At 31.4% G+C, this 20,883-nt stretch overlaps 1 protein-coding gene across 8 annotated transcripts in view; it reads left to right on the top strand.

The window, feature by feature from the left end:
• Positions 1-20,883, top strand: part of Lili (LMBR1-like protein lilipod) — a 184,796-nt gene that overhangs the window by 78,910 nt on the left and 85,003 nt on the right. For 7 of the 8 annotated variants that reach the window (XM_074240325.1, XM_074240322.1, XM_074240321.1 and 4 more), the window contains 2 exons: positions 18,030-18,098; positions 18,211-18,340. In XM_074240325.1, coding sequence (XP_074096426.1) covers positions 18,030-18,098; positions 18,211-18,340 — 199 coding nt within the window. The remainder of the gene's footprint in view (positions 1-18,029; positions 18,099-18,210; positions 18,341-20,883) is intronic. The other variant, XM_074240327.1, reaches the window with a different exon arrangement.

Genomic DNA, 20,883 nt, shown 5'->3' with positions numbered 1-20,883 from the left:
ACGATGACGATGAAATTGGTGTTAAAAAATTAGAGAAACAATTGGATTTCGAAAAACGAAAATTGGAAAGTGAAAAAGAAAAATCATTATTTGGTAAATTATAATAATCAACTTACTCATTGATATTTTATTATTTTATAGTGAAGATATTTTTTGTCTTATCATTATCCTTTTTTGTAGACAAAAACGTTGAACTCTTATCAAGCCAAGGAAGTGCTCAATCAGTCTCTAGTGGAGAAGTATACATTCCAACTATTGCCGGCCAATTTAAATCAAGAAATATAAGAGGAACTCACAATATTCTCAACGAAAGAGTTGTAGCTAGTTTTGACCGTTGTTAAGTAAGCGACAGAGATGCTGTGTTTATAACTACAGCTATTTGTCAGTCGCTTATCGATTTAAAATTATTAGAAGTGGATATTAATTCCATTATTGTCTATCGATCATCTATTCGCCGATGTCGGCTTACTATGCGAGAGTCAAAATCAATAGAAATAAAAAAACATTTCCAAGACTTAAAGTTATCATCTATTGTTGTAAATTGGGATGGAAAATTATTACCTAATTTGTTAAATACAGAAACTGTTCATCGATTGCCTGTAATAATTACTTCAGAAAGTAAAGAAATTATGTTAGGTGTACCAACGAGTGAAGATGGAACTGGAATGGCACAAGCTTCTGTAGTTCATAAGACATTATGTGACTGGGGATTCGACATATCTGTAAAAGCAATATGCTGTGACACTACTCCTTCAAATTTAGGTCTTCGTAATAGTGCTGCTGCATTACTGGAAAAATTGTTAGAAAGAGATTTGTTGTATCTTCCATGTAGGCATCATATATTTGAAATAGTCCTAAGATATGTCTTCGAAGCTGTTTTTCCAAATATTGTTGGTCCTAATGTTCCACTTTTTATCCGATTCCAAAAGCAATGGGGAGATTTAAATAAACTCAGTTACAAAACAGGTTTAGATGATCCGAAAAATGATAATATCTTGACAAATGAAAAAATTGAATCTATTAGAACTTTTGCGACTGAAACTCTTGCATCACAACTGCCTCGTGATGATTACAAAGAGTTATTAGAGCTTACTTTAGTTTTTATCGGTGTCATCCCCGAAAAATTTAGTTTTCGTAAGCCAGGAGCTTGTCACCATGCACGATGGATGGCAAAAGCTATTTATATATTGAAAATGTACATGCTTCGGGAGCAAGTGTCATTGAAAAAAGGTGAAGATAATAAACTACGGCAAATATGTGTTTTTGTGACAATGGTTTATGTTAAAGCTTGGTTTTCGTCGTCAAATAGTGTCAAAGCTCCGTACCATGATCTACAGTTTATAAAAGAACTCAACAACTTTAAGGCAATCAACAGTAATCTTGCTACTGTGGCAATTAGTAGATTTATGAATCACTTGTGGTATTTATCACCAGAATTAGCAATCATGGCTATTTTTGATGAGGAAGTTTCATAAGAAACAAAATTAAAAATTGTCGCTAAGCTGCGTAAAGAAGAAGAAACAATTGTGATTAATGATATTCCGGAAGAAGACTTGGATTATACTAGTGAAAAATGTAGTGTTAAACGCTTTCAAACTAAGAGCATAACTGAATTATTATATAATGATATTGACTTTTTCGTAACTGCAGAATCGATCAATTTTTTCAATAGATTCGAGTTACAAACAGAATTTTTAAAGATTCATCCTTCTGAATGGGCTCATAATGAACACTATAAAACTGCATTACGATTCGCTAAAAAACTATCGGTTGTGAATGACTGTGCTGAAAGAGGAGTTAAACTAGTGCAAGATTTTTGTAATCGTTATACTAAGGATGAAAAACAAATGCAATACGTGTTACAATTGGTTAAAGATCATCGTCAAATGTTTCCTGACGCACTTAAAAAAACTAATGTAAAAACTTCATGAAAGTATCTGTAATTAAAAATAAAAATGGTAATGTTTGTACATTTTCGATTCATTAAAATATTAATAATACACTTCTTTAATTGATTAATACTTTTCACGTAAATTATAGTTCAAAATTATATGCATAAGTAAAAAAAGTAATCTAATATGAATAATAACCCGTCTATGATTGTTGAATTATTAAATGACCAGAAAAAACTATGAAAAAGATTATAGTTTCAATTTAGACCTCGAATAACTTCAAAACCGTTAGAATTATCAAAAAATGATAAGAGACCTTTTTGTAGACCGTTAAATTTTGCATTAGAAAAAATATTTTTGATGTGATTTGTTGGTTAGTTTATGACGTAAAAATTCCAAAGTAAAAATATAACTTTTCCCATGTTATTTTCCTTTAAAACTTTGACTGTCGGGGGCGCGGGTTAATATTAAAATTAAGAGCTATAACTTGGCATGATTTTTTTTTTATAGATTTTGAACCGATTTTGAACTATCGTGAAAAAAAATTTCAAAAAACCCAACATAAGGACCACCCTAATATATATATATATATATATATATATATATATATATATATATATATATATATATATATATATATACACATGTATACTAATAAATTATTAGTATATACTATCACCGTCGTGTATAAAATTGATTTAATAAAAACACCAAAATAACGTTTATTTATTCACACTGTTTGATTATACTGTAACGAAACACGTGTTCTAACTTAGGGATGCACGATTCAAAATCGATTCTTACTAGAATCGATCTTTTCCTGTTGTCGATTCGATTATTTAGATCGATTCTTCAGAGTCGGAATCGATCGTCTAAAAATAAAATGGCGACGATGACCGGGAATTTTGAAAGAAAGTATTTTTTAAGTAATTTAAAAACTTGATTCTAAAATTGAGATAAAATTTTTTTTAAATATTATAACAAATTAATTGTAGCAGTTAAAATGAGAAAAAACCCCACTTATAGAAATTATTCAAATCAACGAGTGTAATTTTTTAACTCATTTACTATATAAATAAAATACAAATATGGTGAAATATCTAATAAATTCTGTGTCATTGAAAATTTTTATAATCGTATTAGAAAAAAAAATTTATCGATAGTCCTTCTCAAGAAGACGAAAACGCAATTGAGTTTTGAACCGAGAAAAAAAAATCTGCACCAGTTTTATCATCGATAGCCTTAGAACACCTCACGATTCCTGCAACTTCTGTCCCGTGTGAAAGACTTTTTTCTATTGCTAGTCATATTGGAAATGCTATCAGAAATCGATTAAGTGCTGACTATTTACAGCAAATATTGTTCCTTAAATCCCTACCAACAGCGGAATGGTATTTCTAATAAGAAAAACTTAATTTTACTTTCTTTTAAGGGGTTATATTCACTTGCGAGGCAGAAAAAACGCGTTTTTTTGTGAATTTTTTCCAAAGAGGCATTTTATTTTATACATTAATGGAAAAAATGTACTTCAACAGAATTTAATGTATTTTAACAATCAGTGGTTTATTTAAAAAAATATTGGATCCCCTAGCTCCTGTAGATGATCTGCGGAGAGACCTCCAAAAAAAGGTGCTTGGCGGTGAACAAGATATCTCTGGTCCAAATTATCTGAAAACCAAAAACCAAAAATATTTAGTTTTGTAATAAATAAATACAGGTAATGATCGAAGGTCTAGTCAAAATTTTGATTTTTGACAAAATGGCGGCCGTTCAAAAAAAAAAATCAGTTTTTCATGCAAATTTTTCACTTAAAAGTCGCTTAAAAAATCGAAATTATTGTTCGAAACCTTATTCCTTCGATCATTACCTGAAAAATATATCTGAGTAAGTCGTGTGAAAATTTCAAACCAATCGGTTTAGCGGTTTCGGAGAAATTTTGTTCACCGACTCTGAAAACACGGTTTTGAGATAAACGCGTTTAAAGTTTCGGGAACGATTTACACTAAATTAAAAAATTTTTTTTTCAACTTACATCGTGTCATATATTCCAGCACCATAAGAGGAACCCTCTGCTTCATGGTTTGCCTCCAAAATGTTTAACTGTTGTTGTCTACAAGCCATTCGTCCCTCGCGCGTCGACCCTTGCGCTCTTGCGTCCGAAATTGAGATGCGCTCTGCGTCCTTTTTACTCACGTAGGAATGAGCATTGGGTCCAAGTGATAATCCCATAGCACTCATATAATAAAGCAGAGATGTTTTACCTTCATTAAAGACCCCGGCTGCAATGTTTGCAGCTATTTCCACAATTTTAGAGCCAGCTGGAATAATTTTTGGAGTTATTTTCCATATCAGCTGATTATAATTTTCATTATTGTTCTGGGTAAAACCACCAACGCATCGTTCCAATAATTTTTTGTTACTTAGATCTTCGTAAATTGGAAAAATAGCTGTTGCAACATCAGGTGGTAAGGCCTCATAATTATGTTTATAGCTGGGCAAAGTTCCCAAGGCTCGCGCTTTTTGCCACGAACACCACGAGTTTTCTCCTATAGGACAATTATCATGTTGAGGGCTTTCATCTGTAGAGCAGTTATGGAAATAAGATGCCCAAATGGCTTTATACATATTGTCAACAGAATCACAGTGTCTTCTAATCGCTAAACCATAGTAAACAGTTAATTTATCAATAACTTTCCCAGTCAATTTACCTTTGCCACCAAGTAACATTTTTTTTTTTTTTCATTCTTATCTTTCATTTCTTCTACTGTATTATTTACTATGTCTCTTAGCCGTTTGCCCATTCTTTTTTGAACATGCCCAATACATTCTTTCTTCGTTACTTCTGTCTCACCATAAGGAGCAGCCTTCAAAATCCCCGAATAGGTTTTAGAGTCACCATCATCGATGTAGTTTCTAAAACGAACTTGATACTTTTCCAATGAACGTTTGAACATGGTAATAACAGCATCAACTTCCATTTTTCCTGATGACCCATCGTGGTTAGCTGAGCATATGTCTTTGTGCTCTGCCCACCATTCCTGATATTCAGCAGTATCCTTGTGAGATTTCCAAGGCTCGCATTGCTTACAGTAAAAGCTTTTAACTAAAAGATCAATTATTTTTCCACTGTAGTATTCAATTAGAGATGTAACTCCAAATAGAGAAGTAAATCCTAAATAAATTAGAGTTTATACTACGAGGACTACATTTATCACATAAGATAACAATTTTAAAACCAAGTCCACGTTCTGATGCTGTTTCGAATTTTACTGGCTCATGGCAAGTTATATACAATACATATTCACTAATAGCGGTAAACACAGTTATAAAATTTAAAATTCTATATTCAACTGACGTATCGCGAGTTACACATATTTCCTCTTGCGCTTTAAATTTTTTTGCTGAGGCGCTGAAACCGCTCTCATCATATTCCACGGTTTTCGGATTAAAAACGTTCTTCCGTTTCTTTCTTCGAGACAAAATTTCATTGGAATTTCTACGAGTTTTTCTGCTAATTTTACGAGGCATTTTTGACTTTAATTAATTAAACTATACACACTGAGAAATATATAAACTGAGCACAAACACAACTTGTCCACGTGAAAGATCACTTCTAACTGATGAGTTCACATATTTTTAACCTAAAATTCCTCAACATAAGTTTCAGGTATAAAGTAGATCTTTTGTATTATTATATTAGTGTCTCAAACACAATATAAATCGAGAACAAAAGGATAGAAGCTACCAGAAACAGCTGCTACTCCGGCTCGTGCTCCGCCTACTTTCGAACGCTCGGAGACGTTCTTACTAATACGCTCATATCTCCGAAACTAATTGTCGGATCGATTTGAAATTTTCAGAGAATATTCTTGAATATATGTACATTCAAAAAATGAAAAAAAATCGATTTTTTGAAAATCACAAGTGGATATAACCCCTTAATAATTTTATTATTCTTTTTGAAACTAGAAAAAAATATTTATTTTTTTATTAAAATATACATTTAACTAATAATACTTTTTATTTGATTAATATTTAATAGCAGTATTAATATTTAACTAAATCAATTTAATTAATAATTAATTAACTCATTTAAATATTAGAAAGCATTTAGTAAAAAAATTATAATTCACTGTTATTAAGTGCAATGAAATATTATTTTCAATCTAGAAGAAATGTCTATTTTAATAATTGAAAATGCATTAGTATAAGCCATATTAATTTTTAAATTAGTTCATTATAATGATATGGAATTCTTTAAACTTGAAAATTACGCATTCATTCAAACGATCGATTATCAGTGGATCGATTCTTTCACACTCGATTTTATCAAGGATCAATTCTTTCGATAAAATTTATCGCGATTCTCGAGATCGATTTTTCTTTTGGAATCGTGCATCCCTATTCTAACTTAGAACTTCTAAGTACAAAAATACTAGAATATACAACTTGAACATAGCTATCGACTTTCATGCCACCTAGAACTAATTTCATACTGTTAAATTTGGGAGTCGGTGTGCGCGCGCATCGTAAAAATTCACCCTCATCAATTTTCTCCAACGCGCCAAAAGAAGTATAACTTAAAAAAAAAAAAAAAAAAAACTATCTATTTTGTACTATGAAAATAAATTAAAAGTTATAACATAAGAATTTTTAAGGTCGCAGGCCCGTACGTTGGGCGTCAATTTATAACGCAAAATTTTTAAAGTCAATCCAGGTGTTCGATCGCTACAGTGTTCCCCGTTTCCAGACCTTGGCGATAATCGCCAATTTCTAATCGGGTTTTCCTTCAGGTTTTATGGGAACTAACTGCTTCCTAAAATTCTCAATTATACTTCGGTATCTTCCCGATTTTTGGTTCCTGGTCTCAATAAAATTAGGGCGCCAGTTAATTTTTAATCACTGGAATTACCAAACCAGTGAAAACGTAATCAGATAATTTTTATTCGCTAGGAATTATCAAACTAGCCAAACTCGAACTAAAACTTAAACATAACCGTAAACATAGCCAAAACTTAAGCGAAATTAGATAATTTTTGACCGCTAGAAATTATCAAACTAGCCAATAAATGTAAACGTAACCGGAAACACAAAACTTAACAAAATATGGATCAAATAACCAACAACCGGAAGGACAACGGAATACCTCGGGGTTGCTCAGTGTGCTGGTTTGTGGAGAGAGGGTGTGATTCGAGTAGAGAGTGGATCCATGATTGCAATGACTTTATTCGCAACACCAAAAATTTATGCTCAACAAAATCCTTATTTATTCAACCAAAACTTTAACCTTAATAATAAACTTGAACATAGTTGCGACAAAATTATTGGAACGATATAACTAACAATAGTAATTCGATGCTGAGTAACTTTTTATTTTATTTTTAACAACTTTATAACTCTGTAATTTTATCTGGAGCCAAAAATAAAATGCAAGAGACTGAAACCTTAACCTGGAACTGCAAACTCTACGCACGTCTGATCACCTGAAGTGACCAGCGGCAACTCTCAAACCCGACTGTACTCTACGAAGTCCAAAACTCGACTGTTTTACGTGACTCTCTCACAACTAAAATCTCTATAAACAATTAATTTTCAAATATTTCAAATCTTTAATCAAACCATTGAGGTTCTGAGTACGGATATTCCTTTGGTGGATGCTCTCCAGGAACTGACTACGGCTGGGATCGAAACTCAAAACTCAAAACTCAAAACGTAAACGTAACATTAAACAAAAGTGGATAATTTTTATTCGCTAGAGATTATCAAAACTAGCCAAAACGTAACCGAAAACTTAAACTGATCCCGTATGCTTTCGTCATGTCCCTCTATGTCGGAGCGCTGGCATCTCAACCAGACTTATGCATTCCACCTGGAAGTCTCAAAGGGTTAGACTGGTGTCTAACGTCAAACGAAACCGGGTGACTTATAGTCCCGCTCCACGGTAACGCTGACTTACCCACGTCCTCTGCAACCTCAAAACCCAAAACTAAAAATTCAGAACTCGAAACTCAAAACTCAAAATCCGAAACAAAACTCAAAACTCAAAATTCGGAACCCAAAACTCAAAACTCAAAATAACTCAAAAATAACTCAATAAAACCCTTAAATGACTTGACCTTGATATATTTCACAACTTGACTCTAAAACTGACTCTACTCTTAAAAATTCTAAAATCTCAACTGTAACATTAATTCTCTAAATTCACTCTAAAACTATAAACTTCGTTACTCGGCATCAACACTCACTTAATTCACAAAACAATTTTCTTTAATCTTTAAAATTATATTTTCTATGGTATTTGGCCTTGAAATATCAGCTTAAAACTACAAAAATTCGTTGGCGCTAGTGGCGTTCATTTTAAATAGACCCCGGTCGTGAAAATAACGTCAGAAAGTATAATTATAATAGTAAGTAAGTCAAGAAAAAATTGTAATAAATTAATTTTATTTACAACTAGCTGTTACCCGCCCGCTGCACTGGACACTTCATAGAATTGCTTTTTCAGATCTAGACTTCAAACTTTAATGGATTATTGTATTAATTTGCACAGTTTCCAAATTTTATCGAATAAGCATTTATATTTTATCCATATGTGATTATTCTAGCTAATATTCCTTGTCATTTTCAACGTAAACTCACTACAACATTCCCGTGGCTTTCTTACAAAAATGAATAATAATTGACTCGAAGAATAAAATTTGAATTGAGTATTTAAGGTTTCAGTTAAAGTAATTGCGGGTGTCATAAGTGTTGAAGTCTATCTAGCCTTAAGTGAGACGAATTTTTCTATTGTTTAAAATGCTCTCAGTAACATAAATTTTTTAGAAAAAATGAATCTATATTTAAACTACTACTGAGAAAATTGAGAGATAAAAAACAAATTCCAAATATTTGGGCAATTTTAAACAGACCGTAAATTTGAGAGAAATGGTCGTACAAGAAATGAAAAAAAAAAAAAAAAAAGGAAATTGTAGCTTCAAATGTCTAATTTTTAGATTAGAACTATAAATTTTTGTAGCGTCAGCAGTTTTTAAGTAACCTTAGGAAAACTATCAACAAAAAAATTTTTTAAATTTATTCGGTTTTTTTTTGTTTACGGGCATGAAAAAGATTTTTTTTGCTTAATCACTATAATAATCAGACACTGTCTTCAATTAGCTTTGATTGCTTCTTTTATAGACCTTGATATGTCCACTTCTTACCGAGATATCGGTCTTCAAATGAAAAAGGATTCATATATTCACACACACACACACACACACACACACACACACACACACACACACACACACACACACACACACACATATATATATATATATATATATATATATATATATATATATATATATATATATATATATATATATATATATATATATATATATATATATATATATATATATATATATATATATATATATATATATATATATATATATATATGTGTGTGTGTGTGTGTGTATGTATGTATGTACAGGAGCTGTTCTATAGATAGATTGACTCATCACGATATCTCGGGAACCATCGGACCTAGAAACTTGAAATTTGGTAGGAACTATACTTTTGCCCTGTAGAGGTCAGCTAAGAACGGATTTTAAGGAATTCTACCCCCAAAGGGGTTCGCAGGGGCGTTAACAATGAAAAACTCCCGTTTTTAAACTATAGCTCCTATGAACTTCAATTTTGGTAGAAATCTTTTGTAAGAGATGTAAAAATAATCTATAAACGAATTTTACGGTATCTTACCTCACAGAGGGTTCCGGGGGTGGGTATCAACAATCAAAATTTTTAATTTTCAAACTATAACTCCTACAGACTCAAAATTTTGTAGGAACTTTCTGTAAATGATGATAAAATAATTTATGAACGAATTTTACGATATTCTACCCCAAAGAGGATTGCGGGGGCATTAATAATGAAAAATTCCCGTTTTTAAACTATAGCTCCTATCGACTCCAAATTTGGTAGGAATCTTCTGTAAGAGATGTAGAAGAAGTCCATGGGAAAATTTTACGATAGCTCATCTCACAGGGGTTTGCGAAGGTGGGTGTTAATATCAAAAATTTTGAATTTCCAAGCTATAGCTCCTATAGACTCCAAATTCTCATTTCAAATTTTTTTCTTCGTGTCAATTATTATTCATTTTTGAAAAAAAGGCCACGCAAACATTATAGTGATTGCACATTGAAAGTTACAATGAATATTAGCTGGAATAATTTCATAGATAACAGGTATATGCTTATTCTATGAAATTTGGAATTTGTGAAAGTCAAAACAATACTCTAATCAAACTTTAAGTTTAGATCGAAAAATACAATTCTATAAAATGCCCAGCGAAGCGAGCGGGTAACAGCTAGTTCTCTACACACACACACACACACACACACACACACACGCGCGCGCGCGCGCACAACGGTTTCAGTGACTAGCGGCTGTTTTTTGTACTCCCTCTCCTAAAAATAATCCTTTAAAAGTGAAATTTATTTCAATTAATCACGAAAATTACGCGGCAAAAAAATTTCATTTTTTTTTAATTGTTCGAAATATCATCTTCTTTAATCTATTAGTTTTTCGATAGAGTGGTGAAATTCCTTCGATGGAAAAAATATCGTCATGTTCCCACGCATCTTCTATATTACATGTACAAGAAATGTCATTTTCAATTGCATTTTTCTCAAGTTAGGTACGGTAAATCATCTTCAAATTTTAACAGCACAAGTCTTATACATTTAATGACTTATATTTAAAATTTCGAGGATTTCTTAAAATATTGCTTTCATAACCGTACTACCTTAACCAAATTTATTAACTAAATTCTCTTAATAATCTTCTTGACGATATTAATCAAATAATCTTTCAAGCAAAGTTCATTAAATAATTTTCTAAATTTAACAAATTGATCCAATAAATTTATTCACTAAATTAATTAAATTTAGCCCACCGACCTAAATTTAATTTTACAGAATTTCTAACATCAAATACTGCAACTTACCGCGTCTCATTTAACCTTCAACTACAGAAATTTCCAGAAAACTAACACTATCTAAATTTACAACTACAATTATTATTCCAAATTTGATCGTGAAAAATTCAAATTAAATCGATTTATTACAGCCAAAAGGCCTATATTAAATTACTAACAAATTTACTACCAGTCTAATAATAATATATCAACTAAATTAAGTGTCATAAATATGAAACCCATAACAACTAACTAAATGACCTTGACGAAAAATTTACTTATCAAAGAATCTACTTCTATAAAAGTAACGTCTGAGACGGTAGCGATCATTAATTTACGAACAACAATTACAATTATTTCAGCCTCTCAACTTATCAAATTAAGTTTTGGCCTAAAATAATTGTAAAAATTTCAGAGACTTAAATTTTCGATTATCCAACGGTGATTGTTGCTTTGGTCAACCCTGGCTGAATCAGCGGCTGGTTGGTCTTACTCGTATCCAATGTATTTGCTGGCTTCAGATAAAAGGTTTTTCCTATTCCAGTTCACAAATTGGCTTTCTTCACGATGATTCTGTATCTTGATGACACGAAATACACAGCACTACACTGACTCCAACTGCTTTTCCCAAAAAAAGCCACTCTCTCAAAAAGCGTCTCCGGCTCAAAAGCCTCGTTCTCTCTCCTGCCGGCTCTTTTGTTACCCCCGCACTCCAGGTTCTCGAACTATCTGATTGTTATCCCTACTTCATTTTCCGGGGACAGCAGTGGGGACTTTCGATTTTCACGGCCGGTGACAAGTCGAAACTACTTGTCAAAATCGAAAGGTAAGGGAAAGCCTTTACTTACCGTGACTTCAATTACGTGGTCGATAATGACTCTGGGAAGTTTGATTTTTCCTGTTACATAATATTTCATCAGGATCCAACGTTAGGAGTAAACTGAAGCATTTGGATTAAGTTTAAGGTTCAACATCCTCATCCTTGAATTTCTCTTAGCTGAGTAAATTGAATGATCATTTTGCTAAAATAGTTAGACAACACCCATCATGTAATGAAACTACTTTCGAAGTAATTAAATCGTCTCATGATAGCCTTGTAAACTATTCCTTTGTTTGGACAGAGATCGACATCATTGATTTAACGAAAGCTCTTTTTCATCTTACTCTTAGTAAATCGAAGAGTAAAAGTCCGGATAAGCTAAATCTTCAGTAGTTAAAAAACTACATTCCCCAGATAGCCATCTTTCTTACAGAGCTTTTTGATAGATATCTACATATTAATATCTTTCCTCAAGCTTAGAAAGCAGTTTACGTCTTACCATTGAATAAAACTTCTCCACCGCGATCTGTCTTTGATACTTGAGCTATTGCTAATACCCCACATCTAAGTAAGGTTTTTAAGAGAATAATTGCTAATCAAGTAGTTACATATTTTAAGGATAATAATCGATTAGACAAATATCAATCAGGGTTTAGAAAACATTATAGTATTCAATTTGCCCTATTAAAACTTACTGATGATATTGCTAGAGCCATGGATAATAATCAGTTGACGCTAATAGTTTTTTTTTTTTTTTATTTGACCAAAGCTCCTAATTACGTTGATCATAAAATCATCATGAAAACTTTGATTGAATTGGGGTTTTCCCTTGAGACAGTTAAATGGTTTTTGTCTTGAGTTCCTCAAGGTTCTGTTCTTGGACCCATATTATTTTTACAAGTTACGAACTCTGAGTCAAAACGACTCGCTTATAGTAGTCATGGTTTATTTGTTGATGACAAATATATTTATTCACATTGTTATAGTTGTCAAATTCATGAAGCTACTCGGCAGTTGAATTTAGATGCTCAAGCAGTAGTAAATTTGGCTAGAGATAATTGTAAATTTAAGTAAATTTACAAGTAAATTTACTTAAAACTAGAGCAATGGTATTAGGTTCAACTAACGAAATAAAAGCTCTTCTGCGAGAAGGTATTTCAAAGCGTAAAATTGATGGTGTGGTTCTTCCTTATGTAGAATCAACCAAGTGCCTTGGTCCTCACCTAATGTGTAATTTATGTTGGAATTTACACATCTCAAAAATGATAAGTAAAATCGACAGTATATAGCTTGAAACTATGAAATACATTCACGCTTAATTAATTGAAAAATTACTCGTATCAGCAACTATTTTACCAATAATCAATTATTGCTCCATTGGATTATTAAATTCAACCTATGACAATGACTGCAAACTCCAACGTTCTCTAAACTTAGTAATACGTTTCATCTTTAATTTGAACTGAGATGAACATGTTTCGCTTTACAGACATGAATAAGGATGGCTGTCAATAAAGAGTCGTCGAAGTTTTTATACTTCTTGCTATTTTTTCAAACTATTAGAAACTAGCTTTTACCCGCGGCTCCGCTCGCATGCTAGATAGCATTGAAGTAGCTAAATCTAAAGATTTTTTGACAAACAATTTTTTTCCCCTCCGGGCGTAAAGCGTCAACTTTAGCCCCACTACGCTAAACAAAGTTTCCGCTTTACGCCTTCGTTGGGGAAAAAAATAGTATACACTCCTCGGGAAGTAAATAAGAAAGCCTCAGATCACCTCGGCCAACAATTGCATGTGCTCTGAGACATTTCTTACTTTTCTTCCCTAGGGGTGTAATATACTATTTTTATTTTTCTTGGAAAATCAATTTTTCTTTTTTAATAAAGAGTATTCTATGTTACTTTTAGTACCTCTAAGACTATGGGTACACATTTATAATATTAGTTGGGATTGGTAAACTCTATTATTTGCGTGAATTGTTCCAAGAAGACCTTACTGTAAGACGCTCTGAGAGACAAGCACCAAGAAAAAATAATATCCTCTTTAAATTGCCAAATTTGAGTACACCACAATATGAATATTACTGTGTTGTAACAGTGATACGACTATGGGAAGAATTACCGTTGGTTATTATAAATTCGTCTAGTTTGGAGCTTTTCAAAAGAAATTGTTGGATTATCTATTTAATTTTGATGTTGATCCTTAACCATTAGTGAATTCTTTTATTTGCATTGTTGATCTTCAAATTTTCAGTGAACTTACACCATGTAGCTTCTTCATAATTCAAAGTTCCTTTTTTGTTCTTACCGTTATCTCAAACTCTTAAAATTGTTAGTTAATTCTTTATAGATTCAATTCTTATGTTCTTTCATAATTTTATATTAATTCAACATTATCTATCTTTAAAATATTTGTATGTAAAATACTTTAAATGTATGTAGTTTAAACTGCACAATAATGTAAAAATTTTTATGTACATTTATTCTTTGCTATTTGGCATTAACCTTGGCATAACTGTTAATAAGCTAAACTAAACTGTATAATTATAAAAAAGTTAAGCGAAATTGTCTTTAAAAGCTGGATGTTGTATCCAACAATACAAGTTATTGAAAGACTAGTCAAATCAACTTATTCTTTATTCATTTTTTATAATCGATTTTGTCTATCGGAGATTTCGGCGCCTCTGATGAGGCCGTTCCAAATCGTTTAATGACAATTTGATTAGCTTTACTCTATACGATTTTGTCGGGATCGTTCCAGATCTTTTTTCACATTCTCTCTTTGCTTGCTTTGATGGCATAGTTTAAGTTCTTTTTGGCCTTCTCGTACTCGTTTGAATGAAGATTTCGATTGGGGGAGCGTATGGCAGCTCTTGTTGCTCATCAACATAGCTTGTTGCATCTTTTTCAAAGTTTTGCTATGTCTGATGACCCCCAACATGTCGGCCTACAAAAACCCTTTTTTTTAGCCATGGTAGAGAAGCATCACACGTGGAAACAATCACTTATATCGTTTCTGACACCATTTTTTCCGTCTCGCGGCGGGCATATGGAGTCGAGTTACTCTGGTGAGTAGGCAAGCTTCATGAAGTGGTTGTGGCTGTGTGGTCATCCATAGAGATTTTTAAGAAGTTGATGCCGACATCTTTGGTGATTTGTTGGTCAACCTGTATGCGTAACAGTGGACTCAACCAATTTTCTGATCTCATGATGGAGATTTTTCTCATCCTTAATGAAATCAGCGAGCTCTTTGATCTTGCTACCGAGCCGCTCCATTGGCGATTATTGACTAATCATGGTTGGGAAGGAGCTAATTCATTCTCGGTAAACAGGGAAAGTTCCGGGATTGATAGGTTCTCCATTATTTGGAAGAACGTTGCTCGACTGTCCTTCCACTTTTATCAGGACTGTCTTTGTATTCCCTGTAGTGATGCTCGACAGCGAGGCCGAGGGGTCCACCCCGCTGTCCAAACGGTCGTTTGTTAACGACACCTTTGGGCCCTTATGCACACATTCCAATGCCACACTTGGGTATCTCTCCCCTGTGCAGTCAGAAATTTTTAAAAGTGTTGTGATATTTTCATATCGTTGTTTGTGTTCATTTAGCACTACCCATAGATCACGGGTAGGGTGTAAAAGTAGAACCTACAGACGCGAACAACGCTGCATTCTCTGTGTGTATATTTGTGTGTGTGTGTGTGTGTGTGTGTGTGTGTGTGTGTGTGTGTGTGTGTGTGTGTGTGTGTGTGTGTGTGTGTGTGTGTGTGTGTGTGTGTGTGTGTGTGTGTGTGTGTGTGTGTGTGTGTGTGTGTGTGTGTGTGTGTGTGTGTGTGTGTGTGTGTGTGTGTGTGTGTGTGTGTGTGTGTGTGTGTGTGTGTGTGTGTGTGTGTGTGTGTGTATGCGACCCTCTTATAACTATTAGACGACTTAACTGATCAGAACCTACCAAACGGCGTTCCAAAGTGTTCCCTTAAATTTCCTGTGAATTTAAACCGAATCGGACCAATAGTTCTGAGAAATCTAAAAAAAAAACTGAAAACAAATTTTTTTATGTGGTTTTTTTTTGAATAACGGCTATATCGATCAACTATAAAAACTAACCAGCTCTCAACCTGAAAAAACCACGTTGATATCTGCTAATGTGGTCAAAATCAGTTGATTCGTTCGAGAGATATCGTGACCAAGAGAAAACCGAAAAAAGTATTTTTTCTGAATTGCTCAAAAAGTTCTTGTTCTATTAATTCAAATTCAAAGATTTGTTATAAAGCTTGAAAAATTGCGCCGAATGCCGTCAACTGCGTGAAAATCGGTTGATTCATTCATAAGTTATTGTGGTTTGAAAATTCAAAAAATAGTATTTTATCATACTTCTATCAACTTTTTATCTTTTCGAGCTCACAAGCATAAAAAAAATTATCTCTATGAACTCGGAGACCTTAAAATAACAGATAAATTGTATTTTTGGGCTCAAAAAGCTCAAAAACGTCATAAGTTGCAATTTCAAGTGCCTCGGTATGATTAGCGGGAAGCTGCAGGGATAGCCTTCAGAATTAACCATTTTATGTGTTATGTCGGACTCAACGTCCGACATTTTTATTTTACAACAAATAGAATTTAATTATTCATAAATAATTTTATGTTTTTACAACTAATTACATACATTTATTTTATTTATAAAATTTTTTGTTTCTTTAGAATCTTGGGTACATTTTTTTTTTAAATAGAAATTATTTAAAAAATATTTATCGATTTATCTGGGTCAAATAGTAAATAATAATTTTATGACCCTAGCAGTTAAAAAAAAAAAATAGTTTTCTTATCTAACTACAACTCGGAAAATTCCCACATTTAGTTGGGCCCGACTTTATCTGGACCCAAAACAGAAATATTTTTTTTATTAAAATAAAATGTATAGAAAAAAATTTAAATAACAATAATTTTAGTAATAATAATTTAAAAAGCAAAAAAACCTAAGTAATAACAATATAGATTACAATAAAATTAAAGGACGAAAATTTAAATAATGAAACAAATAAAAAAATAGATAATTGAACAATTTAAAATAAACAAATATTGAACAATGAAATTTTAAAACGATACAACAAAATAATAAATTTACAAATGATCGAAGCAAAAATATTTCTACAATTAAATAAATAAATTCAAAATAATTAAGATATGCTTTATTGAAATACATTTTTGATTCATACGTTTAACTAAATAATTTAATATAAAATTTGGTCACAGTAAATAATTTAATGTAAAATAGTACACATGTATGTCTTTGTCTATGCATAAATGCGCTTACGTATACACAAACACATAGATGTATAATAAAGCATAAGAGTAAGGGAGGAACGATATTGTACTCTGACCCAAGTAGAGGGGACTCATGCAACATTATAAAAAAATCTAAGAGAGAGGGCAAGGGCTCAAGGAAATAGAACAATAATTGGACATTGTTTCTCTCATCTACTAAAAATAAGTAACGCCCTAAAATTCGACACCTTTACGATTTTCAACAAAAATATCTCTAGTTGTTCTGACGTCCTAGTGTTGACATCGAAAAAATTTTTATAAGTTTCAACGAAATCACGCATCAGATTCAAAAAGAAATTGTCAGTGAAGTAAATTTAAATTATGTAAAGAAACGGTAACAATGATATTTAAGTAAGTTCTTAATTAAGATTTTTATGTTTGTTTTAATAATTCAAATCTTTGTATAATAATTTTATAATATATTTATTAAATTTAATTCATTTTTCTAATATTATGACTTCAACCCCTTCCCATAAAGCTTCAGATCCTTATTTATTAGCCTAACGGCTAGGATAAAAATAATTAAATTTTAGTTGCGTTTTCGACGTAACATTTTATTTTTTCTTCAACTTTATTTTGAGATTTCTCAAAATCTACTTAGCTGAAGTTAAATAAACTCACATGAAATCTAATGGCAAAAGTTATAAGGAGCTTACATGCGCTCGCGCATAATCACACACACACACACACACACACACACACACACACACACACACGCGCGCGCGCGCGCGCGCACACAAACACAGTGAGATTCCCGTAGGAATAGTCAGAATAGTTTTCTAAGACCTCAAAAAGTCAGGATTGTGCGAGATCTCGATTTCTAAAAACTGGGTTGAAACCAATAACTTCTCGATTTATGAACAATCATTATTTTCAGTGGGGGAAATAAAGAAAAGATAAGTTTTAGAGTAATTCATTTTTCCTATTTTGCAAACATGCAATTCATGCTTTTTGTTTTCCACAAAGTTTCTGAACTTGTTTTCTAATGTAATAGCAAATAATAGTTATTGTTATCTAATTTGTACTTATTTACAGATCTATGGAGATATTATGTGCTCTTTATGTATTCATGTGTATCTTTTGTTGGAGTCCTAATATTACTAGGTAAATTTATCCCGTTAAAAATACTCAATAATAAAAAGTGATTTAACGTTTTTTTATAAATTGTAGTATTTTACTGTAAATAAATACAATTGATAAGTTGTTTTTGTTTAAGTGTGCACACCTCTGGGATTCGTCAGACTATATGAAGTTGTTGGTTCCTTGCTGATAAAACCACAATTTTTAAGGAATTTAGATGATGAGTTCCTTGCATACAAATTGGAAGAAGATAGTATAAAGAGAAGGTAAACATGAGTTATTTCTGTTTTAATATCTATTCGATTATGAAACCTTATCAGTTATAAGACTTAAACTCTTATATAACTACCGCTTATTGTGTTTTTATTCAAACAATTAAAAATGCTTTAATCTCGGAAAATGGAGAAAGTGCAAAGCTTCGAATACATTTCAAAGGAATAACGTATTACACTTTATTTTTTAACTTCCCGCTATAAAAATTAATGATTTAAAAAAAATCGAGGAATTATTGGTTTTGTCCCACTTTTCAAAAATCGAGTTCTCGTCCGATCCTAACGTTTTAAGATCTTAGAAAAGAATTCTGTCTATTCTTACGAGAATGTCACTATATTGTTTATTATATTTGTAAAATTATAATCATTTCATCAATCAAAAGTTGGGTAAAATGACAAATTGATGTTAACCACTGCAAAATTATGAAACATTTCTAATAATTTTTGAAAAGATGTCCGGAAACTTAGTAGGATGTGTTATAATTTTACAATCTTCATACAAAAATCTTACTTCTATTGTAATTTTACGGAACAGTCCGTCGAATTTCATTAAAAAACTTTGATATTTACAAACATTGGTTGTAATTTCGTTTACTTAGAATTTTAATAAAATTACAAAACCAAGACGTAATCGAAATTACAATGGAGTCATTGAAAATTTACTAATTTTCTCTATAATATTCAAATTTCAACTGTGAAATTATATCGAGAATCGTAATTTTTCCAACAATTATTATTTTTTTTAATGTGTGTGGTAATTTTAATTACGTTTTCACTGGTTTGGTAATTCCACTGATCAAAAATTACCTGGCGCCCTATTTTTATTGAGACCAGAGATTGAAAATCGTAAAGATACTGAAGTTTAATTCAGAATTTTAGTTAGAATAAATTTCCCGTATAACCCCGAGCGAATTTCGATTATAAATGGAAAATTTTGATTATAAATTGGCGTCTAACGTCAAGGTCTGGACGCGTGGAACACTGTAACGATTGAACACCTGCATCGGCTTTGAAAAATCTGATTATCATATATAGTATTATCATATGAAACGCATCCTTCCCAAATTCAACATACTTAATCTATCGATAAATACTAAGGTTAATTTCGAAGATGAGCTAAATCGGTTGAATAGTTTAGAAAGTATAAGAATTTAAAATTTTCAAAATCATTAAAATGCATATTTTTCCACTTTTTTCCTCGAATAATTTTTAAAAACTCCATTTTATCACATTTTCGACAATTCAATCTGAAAACTCTATAAAAAAGCTACAATTTTCATACATTAATATATATTTAGATTGGAAAGTACTTACTATTAAACCATCAATTTATGAATTTATCGACTTGCTGAAAAAAATTTTTGGATGTTGCTCATAATGGTATAAATTGTCCACATATGTCAACCATTTTACCATTAGAGCCTTTTTTTGATTTTGAAATAACATAAGTACGATCTGATTTTTCGAAATGCTTTAACCGTCGATGTTCTGTATCTAAATCCGCAAAAGTATTTTTTATGTCATCAAACATTTTTTTTATTACATTAATCTCTTTGTGGGAAGAGTTTGAATTAATAAGAGTATTTTCTACTTTTGATTCTGATATACCTATAAAAGAATCACCCAAGAAAATCTTAGTATCATCATAATATATTGAACAATATTTTTAGATGAACGTAGATTAGCATACTTATTAGCTATAAAGTCTACTGCTGCTTTATAAAGGGCAGTTTTGAAATCATTTGATGAAAAACCCGGATTATTTGTATTTTGCTGAAAGTTATTTTGAGTATGACTGTCATAATTTAGATTTTTACTATTAGAAAATACTCGAGTTTTGTTGGTCAAATTAATATTTATATTATTTACAACGAATGAGTTCCACTGGCAATTATGTATTCTCTGTAAATGTTTTTTGAAAAGAATATTTTGTGCTAATAGTTGAGTAACAATTCAATTCGCCACAATTGTATACATTTCTTACATCTGGATGTTGTTTGGCAATATGAAAAATAGATGTATTAATTTAATCAACTTGAATTAAACAAATACTGCAAGTAGGCATTTAAAATTAAGTGATTATGTTTTTAATTTTCTTAACGGGAAGTTAATAAATTTCAAAACAACAATTTGTATTTAGTATAAGTTGATTTGAAATTATTCAAGAACTTCTTTGCTTGATTTAATAAAGTTAAGTTTTTTGAGATTATGTACCAAATGTTTTCTTTCAAATCAATTGACTTATTTTATTTCTATTGAAAGATGTCTAGCGGGAAATTTTTATTTTGTTTAGACGTTAATTTTTTAATCATATTTACATTGAAAAAATTTTTGTTTTATCAAATAACGTAAATACGACTAGAAAAATTTCTATCCCTCATTAATGTTTTGGTTAATACGTAATGAACTAATGAAAGGTATTTCGCAAAAAATCGTATTAAATTCATAAGTCACTTATAAGTCGGTAAATTTGTTCGAAAAGTATTTTTGTTAAATAGTTCTTGAAAGTGTTTTTAAATAAATTAAAATTGTTTGTA

This window comes from Cotesia typhae, unplaced genomic scaffold, assembly GCF_013202065.1.
Source record: "Cotesia typhae breed Kobodo isofemale line unplaced genomic scaffold, CoteBio_Ctyphae contig_27, whole genome shotgun sequence".
Lineage (NCBI taxonomy): Eukaryota > Metazoa > Arthropoda > Insecta > Hymenoptera > Braconidae > Cotesia > Cotesia typhae.
This window is presented reverse-complemented; position numbering and strand designations above follow the sequence as displayed.